This window comes from Nicotiana tabacum, chromosome 19 (assembly GCF_000715075.1).
Source record: "Nicotiana tabacum cultivar K326 chromosome 19, ASM71507v2, whole genome shotgun sequence".
In the NCBI taxonomy this organism is placed as follows: Eukaryota; Viridiplantae; Streptophyta; class Magnoliopsida; order Solanales; family Solanaceae; genus Nicotiana; species Nicotiana tabacum.
The window spans coordinates 60,489,378-60,511,895 of NC_134098.1; the positions used below are offsets into that span (position 1 = coordinate 60,489,378).

General features: G+C 33.2%; 2 protein-coding genes across 2 annotated transcripts; one reads left to right on the forward strand and one right to left on the reverse strand.

Moving 5' to 3' along the window:
- Positions 1 to 6,019: 6,019 nt before the first annotated feature.
- Positions 6,020 to 12,205, forward strand: LOC107762843 (RNA demethylase ALKBH10B). Its single transcript, XM_016581240.2, has 7 exons — positions 6,020 to 6,849; positions 9,909 to 10,030; positions 10,122 to 10,239; positions 10,617 to 10,727; positions 10,869 to 10,984; positions 11,068 to 11,222; positions 11,444 to 12,205. The coding sequence occupies exons 1-7, from the start codon at positions 6,315 to 6,317 to the stop codon at positions 11,931 to 11,933; spliced, it is 1,647 nt and encodes a 548-aa protein (XP_016436726.1). The 5' UTR covers positions 6,020 to 6,314; the 3' UTR covers positions 11,934 to 12,205.
- A 3,304-nt stretch (positions 12,206 to 15,509) lies between these two features.
- Positions 15,510 to 17,550, reverse strand: LOC107762842 (uncharacterized). Its single transcript, XM_016581239.2, has one exon. The coding sequence runs from the start codon at positions 17,435 to 17,437 to the stop codon at positions 15,815 to 15,817; it is 1,623 nt and encodes a 540-aa protein (XP_016436725.2). The 5' UTR covers positions 17,438 to 17,550; the 3' UTR covers positions 15,510 to 15,814.
- Positions 17,551 to 22,518: the final 4,968 nt, after the last annotated feature.

Genomic DNA, 22,518 nt, shown 5'->3' on the forward strand with positions numbered 1-22,518 from the left:
TAGGCTAACTGCTCCGCGCACTCAGCCTCGGCGGTGGGGCCTATTAACCCTTTTCCTGTGTTCGTCTGCTAACTAACAATAGAGCTCCTCCACTTTGGTCCCATCCCCCACACACACCCACGCTCACCTACGATTTTGCAGCAATAACCAAATTATGAATGTATCATTTGGCCCTACATACATCACTTCTTTTTTGTGCGCCTTTTTTTTTTTGTTTCCTAAATTTTGTCAATGTCAGCGAGAGCATCTCATAAAAACTTGAGGCGAAAAGTAACGAGTATTTGATAAAATAGCAACAAGGGTGCATAATTTGGCTCTATTGATTATCTTATCTATAATTTGCATATAGCAAGTATTCGACGAAATAATACGTGTGAATCTAATTCTTTTTAATTTTACGGACCAACACGTAAAAATATTTTTGTCTTTCGAGTAACAAGATTTAAACTTAGGACCTCTTACATGTTCTAGTTTCATGTTTTTTTTAAAAGTTTAAATTTTAATGAAAATACACCTTTAACTACTCATATATTATGTCTCAACATATATCAAAAAGGGGAACATTTGAGATGAAGCATTCGAACTTTGAATCAAATAAAACAAAATGAATATTAAAGATTTAGAAATCCAATCCCAATTAATTTGGTATTGAGGCTTGATCATTATTACTGTTGTTATTTTTCGTCCATAATTTACAATCAATCTCAAGTTCGAACGATTATAGTAGATTGACTTACAACATAAAATTAATAAACTTATGATAAATCTGCAAAATAATAAATTCAAATAGGTGTAATAAATATTAAAGATTGATATATCGGACTTCAACTAGTTTGGATATAAATAGATATTAATGTTATTATTGTTTCTTTTCCATCGCTTTTCCACATTTCCTTCACTTTATAATTCATATACCCTACCGCGTGGCTTTATTAGGGTTTGAAAAATGTGTGATTTATTAGGAAATTGACCGCCGACAGGAAAGAAGAAGAATTCTAATGAGAGAGCTCCAACAATGCATTCATAAAATGAACCCATGCTGGCGGCTTTAGGAGATTTCAGGAAACTTAGCTGAGTATGAAAATTTATCTCTAATTCCATATTCAATAAGTAATAAGCATATATTTTTCTTTACCTTTTTAAGGAAAAAACTAATCTATTAGCCACTTCACTAATAATTAATGTTTTTTAAACATTTCTATTTTTGATTGTTAATAATATCGACATATATATGCCTCTTTTAATTATCAATTAAAACCATGCAATATTAGTTCTCCTTTAGATTAATATAAATTAATAACCATTTTACTATGCATTTTTATTACTAAAGTCTAAAGACCTTATGAATGCTTCAATTATCGACAATAAATTATCGACCTTAATTAATACTAGTAATTTTTATTTCAAGTAATTACTTAATGACATTTCTTTATTTGTTCGTAGATAATCTTGCCAAAAGGTGGATTAGATCTCACCATATTTCTCGTGCACAATGGGTTAAAAAGTAAAAAAATAGTAAAAAGAGGTACCAACAGAAAACATGTGAATGTTACATCACAAATATGAATGTGTGGGAACAACATTCACTTCTCAATTTAACGCAAGCTTGTAATATTGTGTTCCTCAACATTACTTAAATATCATAAAATAATATTATGTTCGATATCGTCATGTCTTCCTTGTTATTTTCTATTATATTTAGGTAAAGTTGGGTAAATATTTTTGTTACTTTCGTGATACTAAGGTAATTGAGTTGTTTTACCAATATAAAAATTAGTTTAATAACTTTAGTGCAATAAAAAAAAAGTATTAGTGATTATCCATTATCGCTGGTTACAAAGCTACAAAGGACCGCATTAGTCTAGGGAAAAAAGGATTGCATTAGCTTGACCAACAGAAAGCAGGGGCGATACCAAAATTTAAAGAGTTGAGAACTATAGTACCAGATGGAAATGAGAGAGATACGAAACAACAAAACAGAGTTGAGAAGTATATTACCAGAAATTGAATAGGAAAAGTTCTATGGCAATAACACTAATAGCCAAGCCAAGGAGTACAGGTAAAACGGTGCGAGAACTGACATCCTCCAACCGATTGAGGTGTACAAGAATAGGAACTATACATTATCTATTTCTTCTAAGTTTATTTCATTTACGTCAAGTGAAGATTTCCATTTCTCTTTAATATATTGTGTTCTTGTGATTCTGCTCGAATATTATTGACTTGAATGATAAAATGTTAATTATAACCAGATAAGTATTATTTGTCAAGACTCTTGAAGAGCGCAATATTCGAATCACATTTTCGTTATTACTTATTTGGACAATCCTTACTCCTTACCAACTATGTGAGGAAATTAAGAAAACAGACTAAACGAAACTTGATATGATTCGGATTTCGGAGAAAGATAATATATCTTATATAATCCACAAATTATTCTTATTACTTAATTATGTGTATAACGAACCACCACTTGTTCGATCATGCATGCAGCAATATTAATTACATTAGTAATGTCTTATATATTAACGTAAATATATAATCACCTTTAGGATTTATGCAATTTAAAATAGAACAGGGAGAGATAAATTTGGCTATGCAATAACATTAAAATCCAAGGAGTGGTAAAGTAGTTCGAGAACTGACCTCCTCTTTTCTTATCCTCCCGTTGTGATTCTCTTTGAACATTATTGACGTGAATGATAAATCATCGTAATCTGCTTTGAAATGGTCAATATTCAAGAATCAATTTGTGAGTTTGAAATTTGATGACTATTTATTTGGTGGTTCCCTACTTGCTTCTTGTCACGCAAGGAGAAAAAGTTAGTTAATAAAATTTCAAATAACTCTGCTTAAGGATGTATAATGTGAATATATATATATATATATATATATATATATATATATATATATATATATATATATATATATATATATATATATATTCTGCATAATCCCTCTTGGGATATATCCTTTGTCTTAAACAACAATATTAATGTTTTACCATTTCATATATATTACGGAAAAGGGTCAGAAATCCCCTTAACGTATTAGAAATGGCTTAAAAATACTCTCCTTCCATCTATGAGTTCAAATTTATATTTAATGTAATTTTTAGGCTTAAAAATGCCCCTCTCTTAAAAGAAAGATGATGTGGCATTGATGGACATTTTAATTAAACATGTAACATTTATTTAGTCCGGAAAAAAGTGAATTGTTTTTTACTAAAAACTTGAAAAAAATGAAAATATTTTTTTCCCAGTTTTTATAAAAAAAACTGCTTTAAAAAAAGCTGAAAAATATTTTCTAAAATAATATTTTTGTAAAAACTGAAAAAAAAAACTGGAAAGCAATTTTCTAAAGCAATGTTTTTGTAAAAGTTAAAACAAAATATCTCCTCTTCTTCTTCCTTCCTTGTTTGTCCATATGCTTTCTGAGTTCATTTTTATATATTTTAGTTCTTCTAATGAGTCAGTATATCAAAACTGAAATATTTTCGTTTTTTTCAGTTTTTAGTAAAAAAAAAATTCATTAGTCTCGAAAAATGTAGCATTTATTTAGTTAAACATGTATTATTTATTTAAAAATAGATTGGCTTTCTGAGTTCTCGAAAAATAGCATTTTAATTAAATATGTAGCATTTATTTAGTCTGGAAAAAAGTAATTTTTTTTTTTACTAAAAACTGAAAAAAACAAAAATATTTCAGTTTTGATGTACTAACTCATTAGAAGAACTAAAGTATATAAAAAATAAACTTAGAAAGTATATAGACAAACAAGGAAGGAAGAAGAAGAGGAAATATTTTTTTTTAGCTTTTACAAAAACATTACTTTAGAAAATTGCTTTTCAGTTTTTTTTTCAGTTTTTACAAAAATATTATTTTAGAAAATATTTTTTAGTTTTTTTTAAAGAATGTTTTTTGTAAAAACTGGAAAAAAAATATTTTTTTATTTTTTTCAGTTTTTAGTAAAAATAATTCACTTTTTTCAGACTAAATAAATGTTATATGTTTAATTAAAACGGAAAAGGGTCAGAAATGCCCTTAACGTATTAGAAATGGCTCAAAAATGTCTTCCTTTCAACTATGGGTTCAAATTTGCCCTTAATGTTAAAATGCCCATCAATGCAATATCATTTGTCCGTTAAGAGAGGGGCATTTTTAAGCCTAAAAATAACATTAAGGACAAATTTGAACTCATAGGTAAAATGAGGGCATTTTTTAGCCATTTCTAATACGTTAAGGACATTTCTATCCCTTTTCCGTATATATTATTATAAATATATAACCATCGTTAAGCATAGAATTGGATATTAAATAGTGAAAGATAAGAGTGACTATCAAGTAACACTAATAACGAAGGAGTTGTGAGGTAGCCTGAGAACGGACATCCTCTTTTCTTATCTTCTTACCACAATTTTCTTTGAACATTATTGACTTGAATGTTAAATCATTGTAGTATAACGTAATCTGCCGTGAAATGGTCAATATTCAAAAATTATTCCATGAGTTCGAACTTTAGTAACTACTATTGTTCTCTATTAATTACTTTAATTAAATTTAAAGTAACTCACTTAATGATATATATATTTCACATGTAATATATATAATTCACAGATCTTTTTATTGCTTAGTTATGGGTTTAACGAACCGCCACTTGTTCATACAATAACATTAATTGCATTAGTAAATAGTAATCCCTTTTATACTCTCTCTGTTTTAATTTATGTGAACGTATTTTCTTTTTGGTCCGTTCCAAAAAGAATGACCCATTTCTAAATTTGGTAATAACTTTTGCTTAAACTTACAATTCTACCCTTAATGAGAAGCTTTTATAACCATACAAATACTTTGGATCCCTTTTTGACTTGTTTAGGACTACAAATTATAAAAGTTTTTATTTTTTTTATATTCTATGCCCAGTCAAACAGGTTCGTAGGAACAGAGGGAGTAATTCTTAAAGGTGATTATCTCTCTTAGTAGTCTCTTTATTATCTCGAAAATTGTACAGTAAGAGATACTACTGGCTATGAAATCACACTAGTAACGAGGGGGTGGTGATGTGGTCCGAGAACAGACCTCCTCTTTTCTTATCTTCTATCGTAAATCACTTTAAATATTATTGACTTGAATGTTAAATTATTGTAATATGACATAATTTGCCTTGAAATATTCAATAATAAAAAATTACTTCATGAGTTCGAACTTTGGTAATTATTTATGTGGTCGTTTCCTACTAGCTTCTTGCCACACAAGGACAAAAAGTTAGTTAATGATGAAATTTAAAGTAACTCACTTAAAAATATTTCATGTGTAATATGTATAATCCACAAGTTATTTCTATTGCTTAATAATGGGTTTAACGAACCGTCATTTATTCATACAATATATATTAATTACAATGGTAGTGCCTTATATATCAACGTAAATATATAATCACCTTAAGAATTATAACTGAAAATAGAATATTGAGAGATAAGAATAGAACTGAAAATAGAATACTGAAAATGGAATGGTGAAGTAGTATATATGAAAACATGCCTCCTCTCTTCTTATCTTCTCGTCGTAATGACTTGAGTGCTAAACCATTAAACCTAACGTAATTTGTCTTGAAATAGTCAATATTAAAAAAATTACTTCGTGACTTCCGAACTTTGATAACTAATTATTTGGTGGTACTTAATAGCTTCCGCCCATACAAAGAGAAAAAAGTTACTGTACTTAATAAAATTTTAAATAAATCGCTGAAATATATTCCGCGTGTAATATGTATAACCATCACTTACTATTATTATCAATGCAATTAATGAACCATCACATATTTCGGACAACAATGTTAATTGCATTGAGAATCTCTAATAAATCAACCTAATCAAGTTTAATTAGGTAAAAACAAATTAGTACATACTTAATGGAGTAATAAAAATCTCGATTTTGACATTTTTTGCCAGGGTGCTAGGTGGCCCCACCTACCCACGGACTTCCCACCCCAAATCTCCATCGTAAAAGCCTCCATAGACGCCTTCTAAATAAATAAATACCAAACGAAAACCTCTCCTCCAAACCCCAAAATCTCTCTCTCTCTCTCTCTCTAACGCCTTGTTTGTTTGTGCTAATTTTCATCTCCTTCTAGAAAACCCCGAAAATCTTCAACCGAAATATAGGCCGACACGTACTGAGAGCTATACGATTATTGTTAGCACTCATTTAGACTATTCAAACAGCCTAGAATTTCAACTGGCCCAAAGAATTTAGAATCTTTAATTTCACCTGATTGATCCTTTTGGGTTAAATTTTCATACTGCCTGTTTCAATATGCCGCCGGCAGCCGGCGTTGTTGCGAATTCCGATCGAGTTCACTTTATGCCTACAGCTGGTGGTGCTCCAGTGGTCCAACCACCTCCCATGATGTCTGAGACATTTGCTAAGGATGCCATTTTAGCGTGGTTCAGGGGCGAGTTTGCCGCTGCGAATGCGATTATTGATGCGCTCTGTAACCATATTACTCAGCTGGAAGGCGGCCGATCGGAATACGAATCTGTTTTCGCCGCCATACATCGCCGGAGACTGAATTGGATTCCAATTCTTCAGATGCAGAAGTATTATTCCATTGCTGATGTCACGCTTGAGCTCAAAAAAGTCGCCGCTAGAAAGGTGACGGACGTGGAACAGAGTGATGTAAAAGAAGAAGAAAAGGAGAGTGAAGTGAAAGAATTGCTTAATGAAAAGGCTAAATGTCATGACGAAGAGTCGTTTGAGAACTCCGAAAATGGAGGCGGTGAGGTGGTAGATGAAGATTCAATCAGAGAGGATTCAAATGGATCGCCGGAAAGTGAGATCACGGATACAGGTAAGTATTTTTTTTAATGAAAAGATTTACTATTATATTATTTGTTTTAAATATTTTGGTCATTTAATTCAGGTGCATAAAATAATTGGAAGGTGTTTCAATAATCGGAATTAAAATATAGAGAATATTCCTTCATTTCCAAATCTTGTACTATGTCATTTTTGCTCTGTTTTCTAAATATCTCTTAGAATTTAGAATTGAGCGGCGGTCCGGAATTCTGTGACTCTGTTTATCTCCTTGAAAGAGACTTGTGTGTGCTTTCAAGAGTTTTAATGCTTAATTATCTAGAAATTCATCTTAAGTCCAAAAAAGAATGCTATTACTATTATTGGGAAAGTCAAAGTTTCATTATGGCTTTTTCAGAACGTGTTTTAAAAGTTTGTTATTAGAAAAGATTTTGATTTTGTTGTATCTTTTATGTTGTTTCTAAAAAGGTAAACTTTATTTCAAAAAAATTAAGAAATCTGACTTCAAACAGAAAATTATTAAATGTGTTGATCCTTTCACTTTCAATCTGACTATTGTTTTTGGGATGAATGATCTCAATCTAACTCTAGAATTTGAAATGATGAAATTTCTCTTTTTTTTTATTTGGTTAAATTTACAAAAAACGCTCATTTCTTTATTCTCATTACTCGAACTCGAAACTCTTAATTAGAACTAAAAGAATATTACCTATCCCGCCACGTTCCTTAGTGACAAGAAAATTTCTCTATATTTCTCTTTTTGTTTCCATAAAAGGTTGAAAAATTCTTTGAATTTTATTTTTTCGAAAAAAAAGATCCAATTGAACACCAAAGAGGGAATATTCTTTCTATCCCCCGAGCACTCAATGGAAGAAGAAAAATCAAAGTCAAGCAGTAGGAAATCTAATCCTTGCTCCCGCGTTCAGTCCTTTTCAGCTTGTGGAAAAATTGAAACGTGACATGGGAGAAATTTCAGTTTTCAATTTTTTTTTTACTTTTTTCGGGATCGGTTTTTGTCAATGAATTTCAAATTTCACGTGAAGTTGAATTTTAGAATATTTTGGAAATTTTCTAACTCCAAAAACCTGCTTTCAAAAAAAAATCACTCAAAAAAATTCAAAAACTGTTTCATATTTATTTATGTCCGACACAACTCTAATTTTCAGATACTATTTTTACTTGAATTTTACTTTATTTTAAAACTTTTTTCTGATATTTTACAATTCTTATGTCCAAACGCCCACTAAAATTTTCCTCACACTATTCGATCCAAAATCACATTGTTTTGGTGTATTGAATTCAAAGTGAAAGTTCTCATCCTTCTCGACTTACTTTACTGTGAAAAAGAAGACAGTTTTGTTAAAGTAAAACTGGCAAAATCACCCGAAATCTCCAGATTTTCAGCTTTACAATGCCAATTCCAATCGCTCTCGAATTGGAAATGAAAATGATTAGTTAAATGCTGTTGACTTCCCAAGGTTTTGATGGGAAAAAGGTTTGAAAGAAGAAAAAGCTTGTTGTAATGTTAGGTGTTGGGTGCAGCAGAATCAGAATTCAGAACCACAGTGAGTTGCGGTGTATGAAACACGCTTATGCTAGTTACTAGTTAGTTGGATGCCTCGATGTGGGTATCATTGGCTCATTTAATTCTTTTTTTGCTTTATTTAGTAGGTGGTCTCAAACGTATGATGTTTTGACCAACGTCATGGCTCTGTCTCGTTGGCTTCATCTTAGCTAAGGTTTGGCTAGTTTTAGGTGTAGTTATTAAAAAAATTAATTTGACTAGACACTAAATTTAAGAAGTAAGAGAATCATATTTTTAGAAATAAAATTGAATATAATTAAATTATTTCTATATATGAAAACTTTCTTAAAATAAAAATTAATGTAATAATAATACACATTCATACTAGATAATTTAAAACACAATTAATTTAATATAGTATAAAATGAAATGGCGAGTACTGATGTAAATCGTTAAGACTATGGCGAGTTCACCCCGTTGTCCTGGGTGGCTGGTTCACTTTTTGTGTGATCCAATAATTTTGGGGCATTGGGCCAAGCGGACTTGTAATAGTAATTCCGTATTCATTTGGTAGCTTTTATAGTGTGGGCCCACCCATCGCTATTTCTCTTTCCTCCCCATATGTTAGTGCAGGCTGCTTTCCTTTTTTGTCGCAATGCTTTGGTGGAATGTTTATTTTTTGGACTTAAATTATACACATTCTAAGTATTACTACTATATAAGAATTTTTTACTGGTAATATGCTTGTTATGCTTACCTATGATAGCTTTTAAATTACTTAATAGCATAATACATTTTTAGTGTATAGATATTTAAAAATATTTCATTTAAACTATTATCCCAATTATATAAAGAATATTTTTTTTTATCCTCCCCTTTGATCCCTTGTTGAAGTTACTGCTCCTTTTGATGACTCGAACCCACAACCCTAGGGTTGTAGTTGGAGGGTGCTGACCCGAACAACACTTTTTTGTCTTGTAAAGAATATTTATACTAGCAATGTAGTTTAACCAATTTCAGGTTATCCATCTAGTCTCTATAAAAAAAATTAGCTGTAATCACTTTTAAAAACTTTACCCTATTTTTGGGGGGCTTATCAATGGTGGTTATGTGAAGAATAATGGAATTGGACTCCATAAGTACCACTCGTTTGGTATCATTATGTGGGGACTAGTTCATTTTGCCCCATTCTTTTACAATGACTTCTCTTCAGAATGTTATGGTGTCATTTCCATCAACTATAATGTGGTCAACTAGAAACATTCTGTGCCATTGTCCTTTTTTTTCCTGTTTGGCAAGGGCCGTACTTTTGTCTGTTAGCTAAATTAGCCAGAAACTAACACTTAACACCACTGTGAATATTGTGTCTGCAAAACAACTGTTGTTGTCTCATAACCAAAGTAACATGGTCATGTCAATGGTATAACATTACGGGGGTTTTAACATCAAATTATATTAATTTATTAAGGTTAAATGATTTAATGGGGTAAAAATATGCAATAATTAACCTATTTAGTGAAAATTTTCGAGAGTATGCACATACTTAAATGCTTTCTTTCATTTTATAGGATCCCAAGAAGTACAGGATTCTGTGGAACTTTGCTCAAACCATGAAAATTGTGAGACAAGGCATGACCAGATCAAGATGACTAAGGGGTTTGTATCAAAGGAACCAGTCAAAGGACATATGGTAAGTCCTCCATTTCCTAGATATTTTACATCCAAAGCTTTCACATATTAAACCTATTGTTGATCCACATTTCCATATATTGCGATTTCAGGTGAATGTTGTAAGAGGTCTGAAGTTATTCGAAGACATATTTACTCCGAATGAACTCTCTAAGTTAGATGACCTTGTGAATGAACTTCGAGTTGCTGGTCAAAATGGTGAACTCTCAGGTGGATCCTGTGATTCGTGACGCTTTTATAGTTATTGTTGTTTCCTTTTTGGGGCGAAGTTATGAGATAGTAAAGGACACCTTCTGTAGGTTGGCTGGAGCAGGTTTGGCGATTCGTTTTTCTTTTTGACTAATTGCAGCTGTCTTAAATTACTATAATAGGCCTTTCTTAAAAAAGGTTTAACTAATATACACTAACATTACACTGTCTTGCCTAAAAGATAACTACATCTAATTGTCCATAATAAGTGGAGTTTGTGACTTTTTTATAATCCTGGCAAGTTTTGCGACGCCTGCAATGTCATTAATCTGATTTACAAGTACTTCATCAATGTGTGATCTTGGATATTTCCTGATTTATGTGTGATCGTGTTTCAGGTGAAACTTTTATTTTGTACAACCAGCAGGTGAAGGGCAGCAAAAGAGAGCTGATTCAACTCGGTGCACCAATTTTTGGGCATGTAAAAGAGGATACCACATATCAAAAGAGTAAGAAAAGCTGTGTCTTAAAACCTATCTATCTGTTGTTACTATATTGTTGTTGTATACGATTTGACCCCAATTCTCAACTTTAATGTTCAAGTCTAATTTCTACTATATTTGTCATAATTTGGAAATATCAACTTTCAGGTAACAATGAGCCCATTCCAGCTCTTCTGGAAGGTGTCATAGACCACCTGATTCAGTGGCATCTAATATCAGAGAGTAGAAGACCTAACAGCTGCATTATCAACTTCTTTGATGAGGTATATGATCTTATTTTAGATTGCCTGCTGTATTTTCAGCAATATAAAAACGAAGCCTAAATGCTTTTGTGCTGCTTATTTAGGGGGAGTATTCGCAGCCTTTCCTGAAACCACCTCACTTGGAACAGCCAGTCTCCACCCTTCTCCTGGCTGAATCAATGATGGCATTTGGGCGAAGTCTTGTGAGCGATAGTGAAGGGAACTACAAAGGATCGCTCATGCTTTCTCTTAAAGAGGGGTATGTACTTCATTTATTTGAGGGTTTTTACTCAGATGAAGTTTGATTTGCCCATCTTTAAGCTTTTGCATGTTGCTTGAGGAAAATGCTGATAGGGATTCCAATCTGTTAACGAGCTTCTTTTGATAGGAACTTGCACTTGTTTTTCCCCCTTTTTTTCCCCCAAAATGACTATTCTTACTTATGGTTGGTTTTCTCCCATTTGTTCAACATTTTGGCAGGTCTCTTTTGGTCATGAGGGGGAATAGTGCTGATATGGCCAGGCATGCCATGTGCTCATCTCCTAACAAAAGAGTTACAATTACATTCTTTAAAGTCAGAACAGAGATTGGAAACAATTTTCCAGAAGTTGCTCCTCTGACTAGAGCCATGACCTTATGGCAACCTGGTGTTCCAACACAATATGCAACTGCAAATGGAGTTCACAATGGTTATGAGCCAATGGATGTGATCCCCAAATGGGGTGTCCTTCGAGCTCCGATGGTTATGCTAGCACCAGTGGCGCGTCCACTAGTTATGAGCCCCCGAAAGGCTCCTCGTGGTGGTACTGGTGTATTTTTGCCATGGAATGGTGGATCCAGAAAACCTGCAAAGCATCTTCCGCCGCGTGCTCAAAGAGGACGGTTCCTTGCACTGCCTACCCCTAGTGACTCACCTAAATCAGAGACCACTTCAGAACCAAGTTTGGATCTTGATGGGAAATCACCATAGATTCTCCAGTTTGAAGTCTTTAAACACCCTTTGTAGCTGAAGGGGCTTTCTCCTACTGTGTACAATGAGTGAGAATGAATTTGCTTTCTTTTTTCTTATGGTTTTCACAAGGATTTTCCTTCTTTTTTAAGGTAGACATTAGGCGTTGGCTGCTATACCTGTCCACCTATGCCAGCCATGGTAGGCTTTAGAGATAACTACTAGCTTAGGTAAATGGAGTGTGTATTAGCCAAGCAACAGGCTGAATTTTGTATTTAAGGTTTTGTTTTCAACATCCATCTCTCTAAGATCAGTAGGGGATCATTTTAGGTAAATTACACATAGTTTTTGTGCTTCCTGAACTGGAATTCATCTTCATTGACTGGTTCATCCTTAACATGCTAACATGCTCAGAACTCCTCAATAAAGGGGGTTTTCAGCAAATGCCAGAGGAAATTTGGTTTTAGACTTCATCTCAAGTCCAGTAGACATTACTTTGCGACTGGAAGTGGAGCTAACCAACATACAGTGAGATCAAAATATGATAGTCGATTATTATTACTTTCCTATAGCTAAAAGTTAATGATGTTCTTTTATCTAATCGCACGTTCAACATTGCAAGATGTAAAGAGGTTGCCTTAGGTGTACATGTGGACTGGTGGAGTGTTTTTTAACCCAAGTAAATCAAGTGACAGATGTGACTTCTTAAATTTTGTAAACTAGCAGGAAATAAGGACCCTTGCTTTAAAGTCTTTCGTGCAAGGAATAATGATTGGGTCTCAGACTGCCAAACGAACTGTTGACAAATAGACACCACCTCCAGAAACATTCCATCAGTACTATTCAGTGCACTACTTGATACTAGCCATACATGCAATGATAATTTACATGTCTCTTATCATTTTTTATCAGCTGTGTTTTAATTAAGTTTTGTATTTAATTTTAAAAAGATAAGAAGAGTAAGGAAACACAGAAGCATAACAAAGTGTTCCTGCAAACAGTTCCTGACCATTGGACACTAATCAATTTTTTGAGAATGAGATTTATGAAATTTGGATTGACCCAAATTCTTCAGACGCAGATACTGGCTTCTTTCAATCTATTTCCAATATGAGACAAAAACATTGATTCTTGGGGGCGAAGTTTCTTCCTAGATTGCAAGGCAATGAAAGTTTTTGGAATGGCTCTGAAGCAGGTCTAGAAAAATCATTTGGAGAATTCTTATAGATGGTGTGCGGAATTAGATACAACGCTTAAACTGTTGGGGGATTTTTTTGCCCTCTGGTCCATTTCTTTGTGAACATGGCTACATCATTTACTTCATTGAATAGGAAACGTAACTGGAGATGAGCCCCTCCAATGAATAGACCAGTCAGTGCCAAACAAACCCTTTGTCTATGACTGGGCGTTCGGGCAGTTCGGAGTAAATATAAAATTTTGGTATGTATATTCGGTTTTCGGATTAAATAAATGGCAATCCAAATCCAATCCAAATAAGCTCTGATTGGATCGGATTCTTTAAGTTCGATTTTGGATTAATCGGTTTGAATATTTTGAATATTCGGTTTTGACCCTATAAGTTTAAATGCTTCTTCTTCTTACAGAAATAAACATCCAAATAAAGTATTCATGTTAAATTACCTAAAAAGTTTTTCATTCTCACTGCAGTCACCCAAATAAAGTATTCAAGTAATGAAATCATTATCAAGAAAATACAACAAAGACATTAATAAGGCCGATAAGAAGTAGCAATAATAAGACGATGTCCAAATAAAAGTATTCTAACGGTAACTTAGTAATTAGTATTGAATATATGATATAAAGTCTAATGAGTAGAGTATTGAACTTATTACTATTGGCATATAGATAATGTATTAAATATAAAGTATAAAAAATTAATCCAATATACAATCCGAAACTCAAAAAATTTAAAAATTAAATCCGAAATCCAATCTGTAATCCAAAAATTCAATAAATTCGAATTTAGATTTGGATTTCGGGTTTGCCCAAACTATGCCCGCCCCTACTTTTGATAAATCGATGTAGCCGCAGACCATATAAGAGAATAAACAACAAATAACTTGAATATGCTTATCCTTAATGACAGTCTTCAAAGGAGGGATGCTGGGTTGAGGGGGCCCTAAAATTCATCAGCTACGTACAGGTGACCCTTTCGTACTTGCTCATTCTATACTAGAAGTAGAAATAGCAGCAGTAGAAAGAACTCCAGGTTATTCAGCTTATCAAGTTACAGGAGTTTCGCTCTCATGAAATACGATTAGGATCCTTTATTTAGTTGCAGCAGCCACTTAACCACCAATAAAAAAAATTTAAAAAGAATGGAGGTTGGGGGGGTTTAAGGTACCCCAATAATCCCATGGTATGGCGAGCTGTGCAGCAAATGGACTCCCTGCAGCTAAAGTATTTCTTATGTGTCTAAAAACAATGACATTAGTGAATTAGGAAATTGTCTGTGTAGAAATAGGGAGGTGAGAACATGGAAGGTACAGTTCCCTTTTGTATCTAGTTTCTATTCATCTGTCCACCTTCTTTTACCTTTCTTCGGTTCGAGGAGACTTATTATGAATACAAATAATACCACAAATGGAAGCACATTTACAAGGTCTAAACGGATGGCTCTTGTTCAAAAGCATAACTGCAGAAGCGCATAAGAGACTGAGAAATAGAGGTGACCACAAGAAAATTTGGCCCCTATATTTTCACATGAATGTTACCATGATACACAACACTGATTACTTCAAAAACATTTGACCTAATGTAAAGGCGGAGAAATTTTTTATACCATCCTCCCAATTAGTGGTTTAAGACATCTTTATTTTTTTAAATGACCAGGAACTCCGTCTTGGGCTAACCCTTAGGACCAACAACAACCTTCAAAACTCGGGGATAATGCGCCCGCCTCTCTACCTTAAACCACTTCAATGCCAGGCTTAGTTCGCATGGCTCAGGACTTGGGACCGAAGTCACATGTCCCCCAACCTTTTCCACTTGAACTAAAGCCCTGAGGGCAGATGACATCTTATTCTTATGTTTCATAGAAATGGCTACCTGAAAGACACAGATAAGCTTTATCCAACTGAAGACTCTCTGCAGATTTGCCTTATTTTAATGTGCTCATGCTTATATAAGTGACTGAACTGGTTGACCAAAGATAATTAAAAGTGACGCGAGTATATGACCACCTGAGGAAGTGCTAACAAAACATTTGGTTTGAGCAAGGAAATTGTAGAATACAGAGAAGCTCAACTGACAGTTGACTCATGAAGAGGGAGGTGAGAACATGAAGGGGAGCAGTCAGCGTTTATCTAATGGCAATCTGCTTCCTTTCCCAAGACGTATATCTCATTGCAAGCATTTTCCTTATTTGATAAAGTAATAAATTTTACGGATTAATCTTTGGCAAAACCAACATCAGTACCGAAAAAAAGTACAAAACCAACAAAAAGAGATCATTTTCTGCGAAAGACATTCAATCTTCTATATATATCACATCGCAAGCATTCACTACATCATTCAAAAGAACTGAACACACTTCACCAGGGAGTTTATAAATGCATTAGAATAATAGGATAGCACTTTGTCTATGAACGTCATTGCTTTCATTCAAATTTCCCAAGTATACAAGGTGCAGAAAGACATGTTCACTTTTTATAAATGAACAGCTGGACATAACAAACTTGACTATTAAACTAAAACTTCAATATAAAGAATGAAAATCATGAATCATGATTAAACAAACTGCATGATACGAAGAACATTATCTTACTTTTACTAGGTATCAAGCGTTAACGTTCAACTCTTGAGTTATGTTGCATACTGACAACTTTGGCATCCGGCTTCCTGCATATCTTAACTTTGTCTCAGAATCAAGCTTTCACAGGCTAATCATCATCTTCAATGTCCCAACTCAAATCCTCATCATCCTCTTCAACACTAAGCCTCTTCCTCAGATCAGCTCTATTGGAACTTGCAGCATGAGAAGTTGCCTTTTTGTCGTCATTACCCTCAATGTCCTCAATCTCAGCCCAATCCAAGTCCTCCTCATCAGCCCCCGTCTTGTGACTTGACACTATAGAGACATCACCACCTTTACCAGATTCATCCTTATCACCTTTCCCCTCTGAACCTATTGCCGCCCTCTCCTCCTTTTTATCCAGAGAAGTAACTTCAGGGTCTTCTTTCTTACTATCTTCGCTATTCCCCTCCTTCTTACTCAAAGAAGTAACTTCAGAGTCCTCTTTCTTACTATCTTCGCTATTCCCCTCCTCCTTACTCAAAGAAGTAACTTCAGAGTCCTCTTTCTTACTATATTCGCTATTCCCCTCCTTACTCAAAGAAGTAACTTCAGAGTCCTCTTTCTTACTATCTTCGCTATTCCCACTCGATTCTACGACATGGCTCTTGCCAGCACCATCTGCATTAGACTGATTCTCTTCTTTCCTACCAACAGTAGCTGAACTTAAAGTTTTTGATTCATCACTATGAGCGGCCTGTTTAACAACATTGGTTGAATCCTCTTTGCTTGGTTCACTTTTATCCGGAGACACTTCCTTTGCAACATTAGCCGAGTCCTTATTAGCAGATTCATTCTCAGCCGAAGCCAATTTCTTTACATCATCAACGGAGCTTTCAATAACAGATGAACCCTCTTTTCTCTGCTCATCAACTTTCGATTTGGCATTGCTCTCTTGTTCATTATCATCATCATCATCAACATCCCAAGACAATTCTTCATCATCATCATCTATAGATATTGCTCTCTTCACAAGCTTAGCTCTAACACTCTCTTGCTGCTCAAGCTTGTACACTCTATAAAAATAACGATACCAAAACGTCTCATGATCAACTTCATTAGGCACAACCCTTTTGTAGATACCTTCTAAAGATCCAATTTTTCCAATCAAGTTCTCAACTTCCTCATTTTTCTCCTTCAAATCAAAACTTAATTTCCACTTCTTGTACTCCTCTAAATCCTCGGGCTCCAAACAGAATGTGTTTGGGTCATTTTGGATATTAATCAATTGAGATTCGAACCGACTGTACCGGGTCGAGTTCAAGACCCGATTTTGATCAGGGGTTTCGGGTTCAACATCATCAGAGGATGCTAAAAGGGAATCTTTACCTTGTGAAATAATCTCAGCCGTAGATTTGATGACGCCGTCAATAACCTCGATAGAATTAGGAAGATCCTTAACGGCCCGACTAGCTACTTCACGGAACAATTCGGTTTCTTTTTTCAACCCGGATCCGAATTCCTGTAGATCCTTGCGGTACGTCTCGAGCACTGATTCGGATCGAGTTGACAACGTCTTGAACAGACCTCCGAAGCTCCAAACACTGCCGTCACTACCGTCGGCAGCTGAATCGGGTGTGTGATCCGGGTCAACGTCGACGTCATTGTCAGGGGTTTTGTGTGATTGTTCAGGTGTAGATTCTTGGGGCTTTTTGGGTATTGGGGGGTCCGGATACGGATCGTCAGATAATATAGATTTGAAGAAATTCATAGCTCAGTGAATCAATTTGGAGGGAAGAGTTTCAGTGGTGGTGATATTCACTTTGCTTTTTCTTTCCTTTCAGTCGAAGTGTTAATTTTTTTAGATGATGTTTTCTCGCCAGTTGGCAGTTCCCAACTCTCTGACGAAACTTCATTGCCGGGCCTACTTTGCTTTGGACTTGCTCTTTGTGGTTTACTGGACTACTTCTTATATTATTGGGCCTGAATAACTTAAAGAAGAATGAGATTTTTGAAAGATTTGCAGTCGTAACCTATATTTGTGCCACCTTTTAACTTGTACCCTATTTTTAAAAATTATTGACTTGATAGCCAGCTGACAAAAAATTTGTAATAATATGACAATTACACCTCTGACAAAAGATATAAAATCTACATCACGCATTAATCGCGTGATCTGCAACCTCATTCTTGAAAAAATATCTCCTCCTCTCCTCTCAGCAGCTTTATCAAAAAATCAGAAACTTGTCCAGATTCATCTTCAGAATCACACTTGCATGAAATTGTTTCACCTTGAAGCTAAAACTTCCATACTAATGTAGCATGAAGTTGTTTCATGTTGAAACTAAAACTTCATGCTAATAATGCATGAAGTTGTTTCACATTGAAGCTAAAACTTCATACTAATGTATGCTGAAGTTATTTATCCTGCAGTCGACAGTTTTGTCATGAGTTTTATCTGAAACTTCAGTCTGAACATGCTGAAGTTATTTAGTTCATTTGTTAAAACTTCAGACTAAATATGCTTAAGTTATTTAGTTCATTTGCTAAAACTTTGGACTAAACATGCTTAAGTTTTTCAGTTCATTTGCTAAAACTTCATACTAAACATGCTTAAATTTTTGTCTTGCAGTATGTAATTTTCTAATGAGTTTTTGCTAATGCATATTGAAGTTATTTAGTTGAGACTAAACATGCTTAAGTTTTTTAGTTCATTTGCTAAAAACAGATTAAACATGCTTAAGTTTTTTAGTTCATTTGCTAAAACTTCAGACTAAACATGCTTAAGTTTTTTAGTTAATTTGCTAAAATTTTCGACTAAATATGCTTAAGTTTTTTAGTTCATTTACTAAAATTTCAGACTAAACATGCTTAAGTTTTTGTCTTGCAGTATGTAATTTTCTAATGAGTTTATGCTAATTAATGCTGAAGTTTTGTCATGCAGTCTACAGTTTTGTCATGAGTTTTATCCGAAACTTCAGTCTAAACAAGCTGAAGTTTTTTAGTTCATTTGCTAAAATGTCAGACTAAACATGCTTAAGTTTTTGTCTTGCAATATGTAATTTTCTAATTAGTTTTTTCTAATGCATGCTGAAGTTATTTAGTTCATTTGCTAAAATTTCATACCAAAATATGATGAAGTTTTGCCCTGCAATCTACAGTTTTGTCAGTAGTCTTTTAATAAAGAAGGGCAAAATCATCTTTTTAAAATACTTTTAACAAAAAAAATGGGTACAGATACAAACGGAAAAACAAAACGGGTATAAGTTAAAAAGGGGCGACCAAATAGGGCGCCCCATGAAATTTTTACGGGTTGTTTTCATTCTTATACAATATTTGAAACTTATTTACAAAAATTATTCTAATTTTGTATATTACCCTTCCTAAATAAGCATTACTTACAAATTATATACATTCCACCTTAAAAGACTCCTAATCCATTATTAGTGCCTTCAATCAAGGGATTTAGTTATACCATTTTCTTTCTTTCTCTCCACTCTTCCCTCTTCTCTCCATATCGAACTTATATTTAGGGATTTTTATTTGATAATTATTTCAAAATACATTCGTCAAATCAATGAGATACTGCTGAAGTTGTCATCTTTCTTTTTTGGGGTCTTTTTTTTCTCTTTATTTTGCTGTGAATTTAATAATGGAATACGATTTTTGACGAGATTTATGCTGGCTACTTGCCATAAAACCTTTTGTTTATTTTGTGAAGGACTCGGTCAAGTGGTAGGGCATCAGATTAATATGGTTAAAAATGAAAGAACACATCTGAAGAAATGGCCAGCGACTAGCTAGAAAACTCGAAACTTGTGTTGAAGTTCTGTTCTTGAGCAAACATTTATGCTATAGCTAGTGTATTTTAAAGACTAAAATTTTTGGACAACCAGGAGAAGGTAATGTCTCCAAAAGCAGGCGATAAAAACCTACATCGAATGTTGTAGCTGGACAAAATTTAGTATCTACTCTGACTTCAGAGAAGATAAAATCAACTGAGAAAAGAACAATATATGGTACATCAACATACAAATTAAAAATAAATTTGATGCAAGTTTGAATATCTACAACAACATACGTAGTGAAAACAAATTACTTACAACGTATCTACAACTTTCATATATTATTTTTACCCAGTTAAATATAACTACAATATCATACAACTTAAATATAATTTTTATATAAATTTTATATAATATGTCTTTTGTATATATTTTGTATCTAATTTGTATATATTTTGTTTGTCGTGTGTGCTTCTTCCTCTCTAAAATTGCAATCAAAACTTACTCTACTAATATAATTTTAATACAAATCAACAACTTTATATAAAAAGATAGTATTGATAACTTAAATACAAATTTTATACAACAATTCATACATTATACAACTATTTTTCAATTTTCATACAACATTCAAATTAAAAAAAATATATAACTACAACAAAATACAATTTACAAACAGTTATAATACAACTTTACTACAATTTTGTAAGTATATTGTATGTCATGTGTTCTTCTTCTTCTTTGAGTTTCAATTTAAAATTCAGCCAAAATCAAGTCTAATCTTCACCAAAACACCCTCAAAATTGAGATATAAACTCCAAACAATATTCTCAATTATTTGCAACAACGCCCAATCCAAACAAATAATGGTTTTTGAAAATCCAAATTCGATTTCAAAGCTTTTTAATGGCTGTCAATGATGGAGAGTCAAACACCTTCAAAATTTATTGATTGGCAATTTCAATTTGAACACCAAAGGAAATTGCTAAGTTAAAACGATTGAAATCCATTAATGAATTTCATTAAAACTCTATACAATAAGAAAGCGTAAAAAAAAAACAGAGAACATCAAATGAAAAAAATTTGGGAAAAAAACAGAGAAGGAGAGTAGAGAGAGACAGAGACAGAGAGAGTGGGCAAGTATAAAGAGATAAGGAAATAAATGATATTCCTCATTCAATTTCTAATATAAAGGGACACTTATTTAAACCTTATTTGTATATAATTGGTAAATTATATATGACCATGTAATTAAATTGAAACTTGAGTAGGGAGGGTAATAATGTTTCAAATAGTGTATAGGAAGGTAAAAATCCCAAGAAGAATTAACCTAAATAGCACACACCTAACCTTCAAAAATAATCGACAGATGTATAATATTTATATAATTTATATATAGAATATATGTATAATCTATGTATATCAGCTACAAAAAATAAATAATAAATTTGAGCGGCTATTTACGTAAAGATCCCCAACTTAAAGACAAATTTTTGTGGGCCATAAACAAGGTAGGATTTGCACAAGGTAACTGCTTGTAGCACTCATATTTAAAACATATTTGATGTTTAAAAGCTTTTAAAGTTTAACTAATTTGGCAAACTTCATAGTGAACCTCATGTTGCTGCCTCTTAGGTTCGCATTTGAAGTTGGGCTCTATTAAAAGCTTAACTTCATACCCGAAAGTAAGTCCGAAGTTTTGTAAAGACAAATTTCAAATTTAGACCTACTGTCAAAGCCTAACTCAGCCACGTACATCTGAAGTTTGAAAAGATTAGACTCTCCATTCTCAACTTTAGTTCCGCAAGTCTAAATTGGATTATGAGGCGATTAAATTTTAAAAAATTTATCAATTTAGGCTATTTTTAAATAGGAGTTTCCAAACGGCTATTTGTGCACTTTGTCTGTCAAACAAATAGACACAAAGACCACTAATTTTTATTTTATTTTAGGGTGGATTGTCCGAAGATAATGTCACTTTAAATTATTATTTTAACTTTTATCATTTGACTCTATTTTATTTTAGTATGCTCCAGTCTTCTTCATCTGGTCGCATTACATCAATATGGATCCAATCTGTTGGGTGTACATTCATAGATGGACAAAATTACTTCTTACTCTTATTTTTATGTAAAAGAACTAATAGGTTGAGTAGCTTTTGCTAGCTCTTTTTCCATTTGGATCTTTTATCCTCTTAATTTTTTAGAGTATCCTGACAATTATATAGTATGTGCTAATCCGGATATTGACAAATATAATACTATTTACTCTATAGGTTACTCAAGGCAACTATGGGTGTGCAATAAGGATGTGCTAACTTGAAAAAATAGTAAGAAATAAAAAAAAAGCTCGTTTTTTTTTTGTGGGGTGGGGGGACTTCTTTTTTCCTTATTGAGAAGAGATTCAAACTTGTAAGCTTGTAGTTCAAATATTAGCTACTGAATACTTAATTTTATGGTTAAGATAATGGGGAGGAAACATGGGAGCATTGGATGATTAAACAGGCAAATAAACGGTATAGATTCAAGATTCTAAGGTGTACATGATTGGAAGGAACCTACAAATAGAACACAAGGATGTGTCGGGAAGAAAAAATGTGGGAAAAGAATGTAAAATGACATTTATGATTTAACAGACACATTTACCTTTTGCGGATTGGAATATAATTATGCTTGGGAAAAGGGGTTTTTGCCTTTTGATTATAGTAGCATCATATGAAAAATAAGCCAATGATAACATATCATATAACCGGGCTCGGGATGAATGAGTAATCGGGTTTTGGTCCGAATCTCGAGTTTTGACCAAGCGAGCACGCGGTTGACTTTTGTGACTTTTTAAAAAATGATCAAATTTGAACCTCTTTTATTTATGGGTAGTTTCTAATTCTTATTTTGAATCATTTGATCAATAATTTGCTAGATTTGATTGGTTTGGAGGCTTGTTCAAAAGGATATAATTCAAGTTTTATTTATTGACAGTATAAATAATATTTACAACAATCATATCATTCATTCATAAGATAATTACAAATACATCTTCTGTATAACCTTCTATCACGTGTTAAATT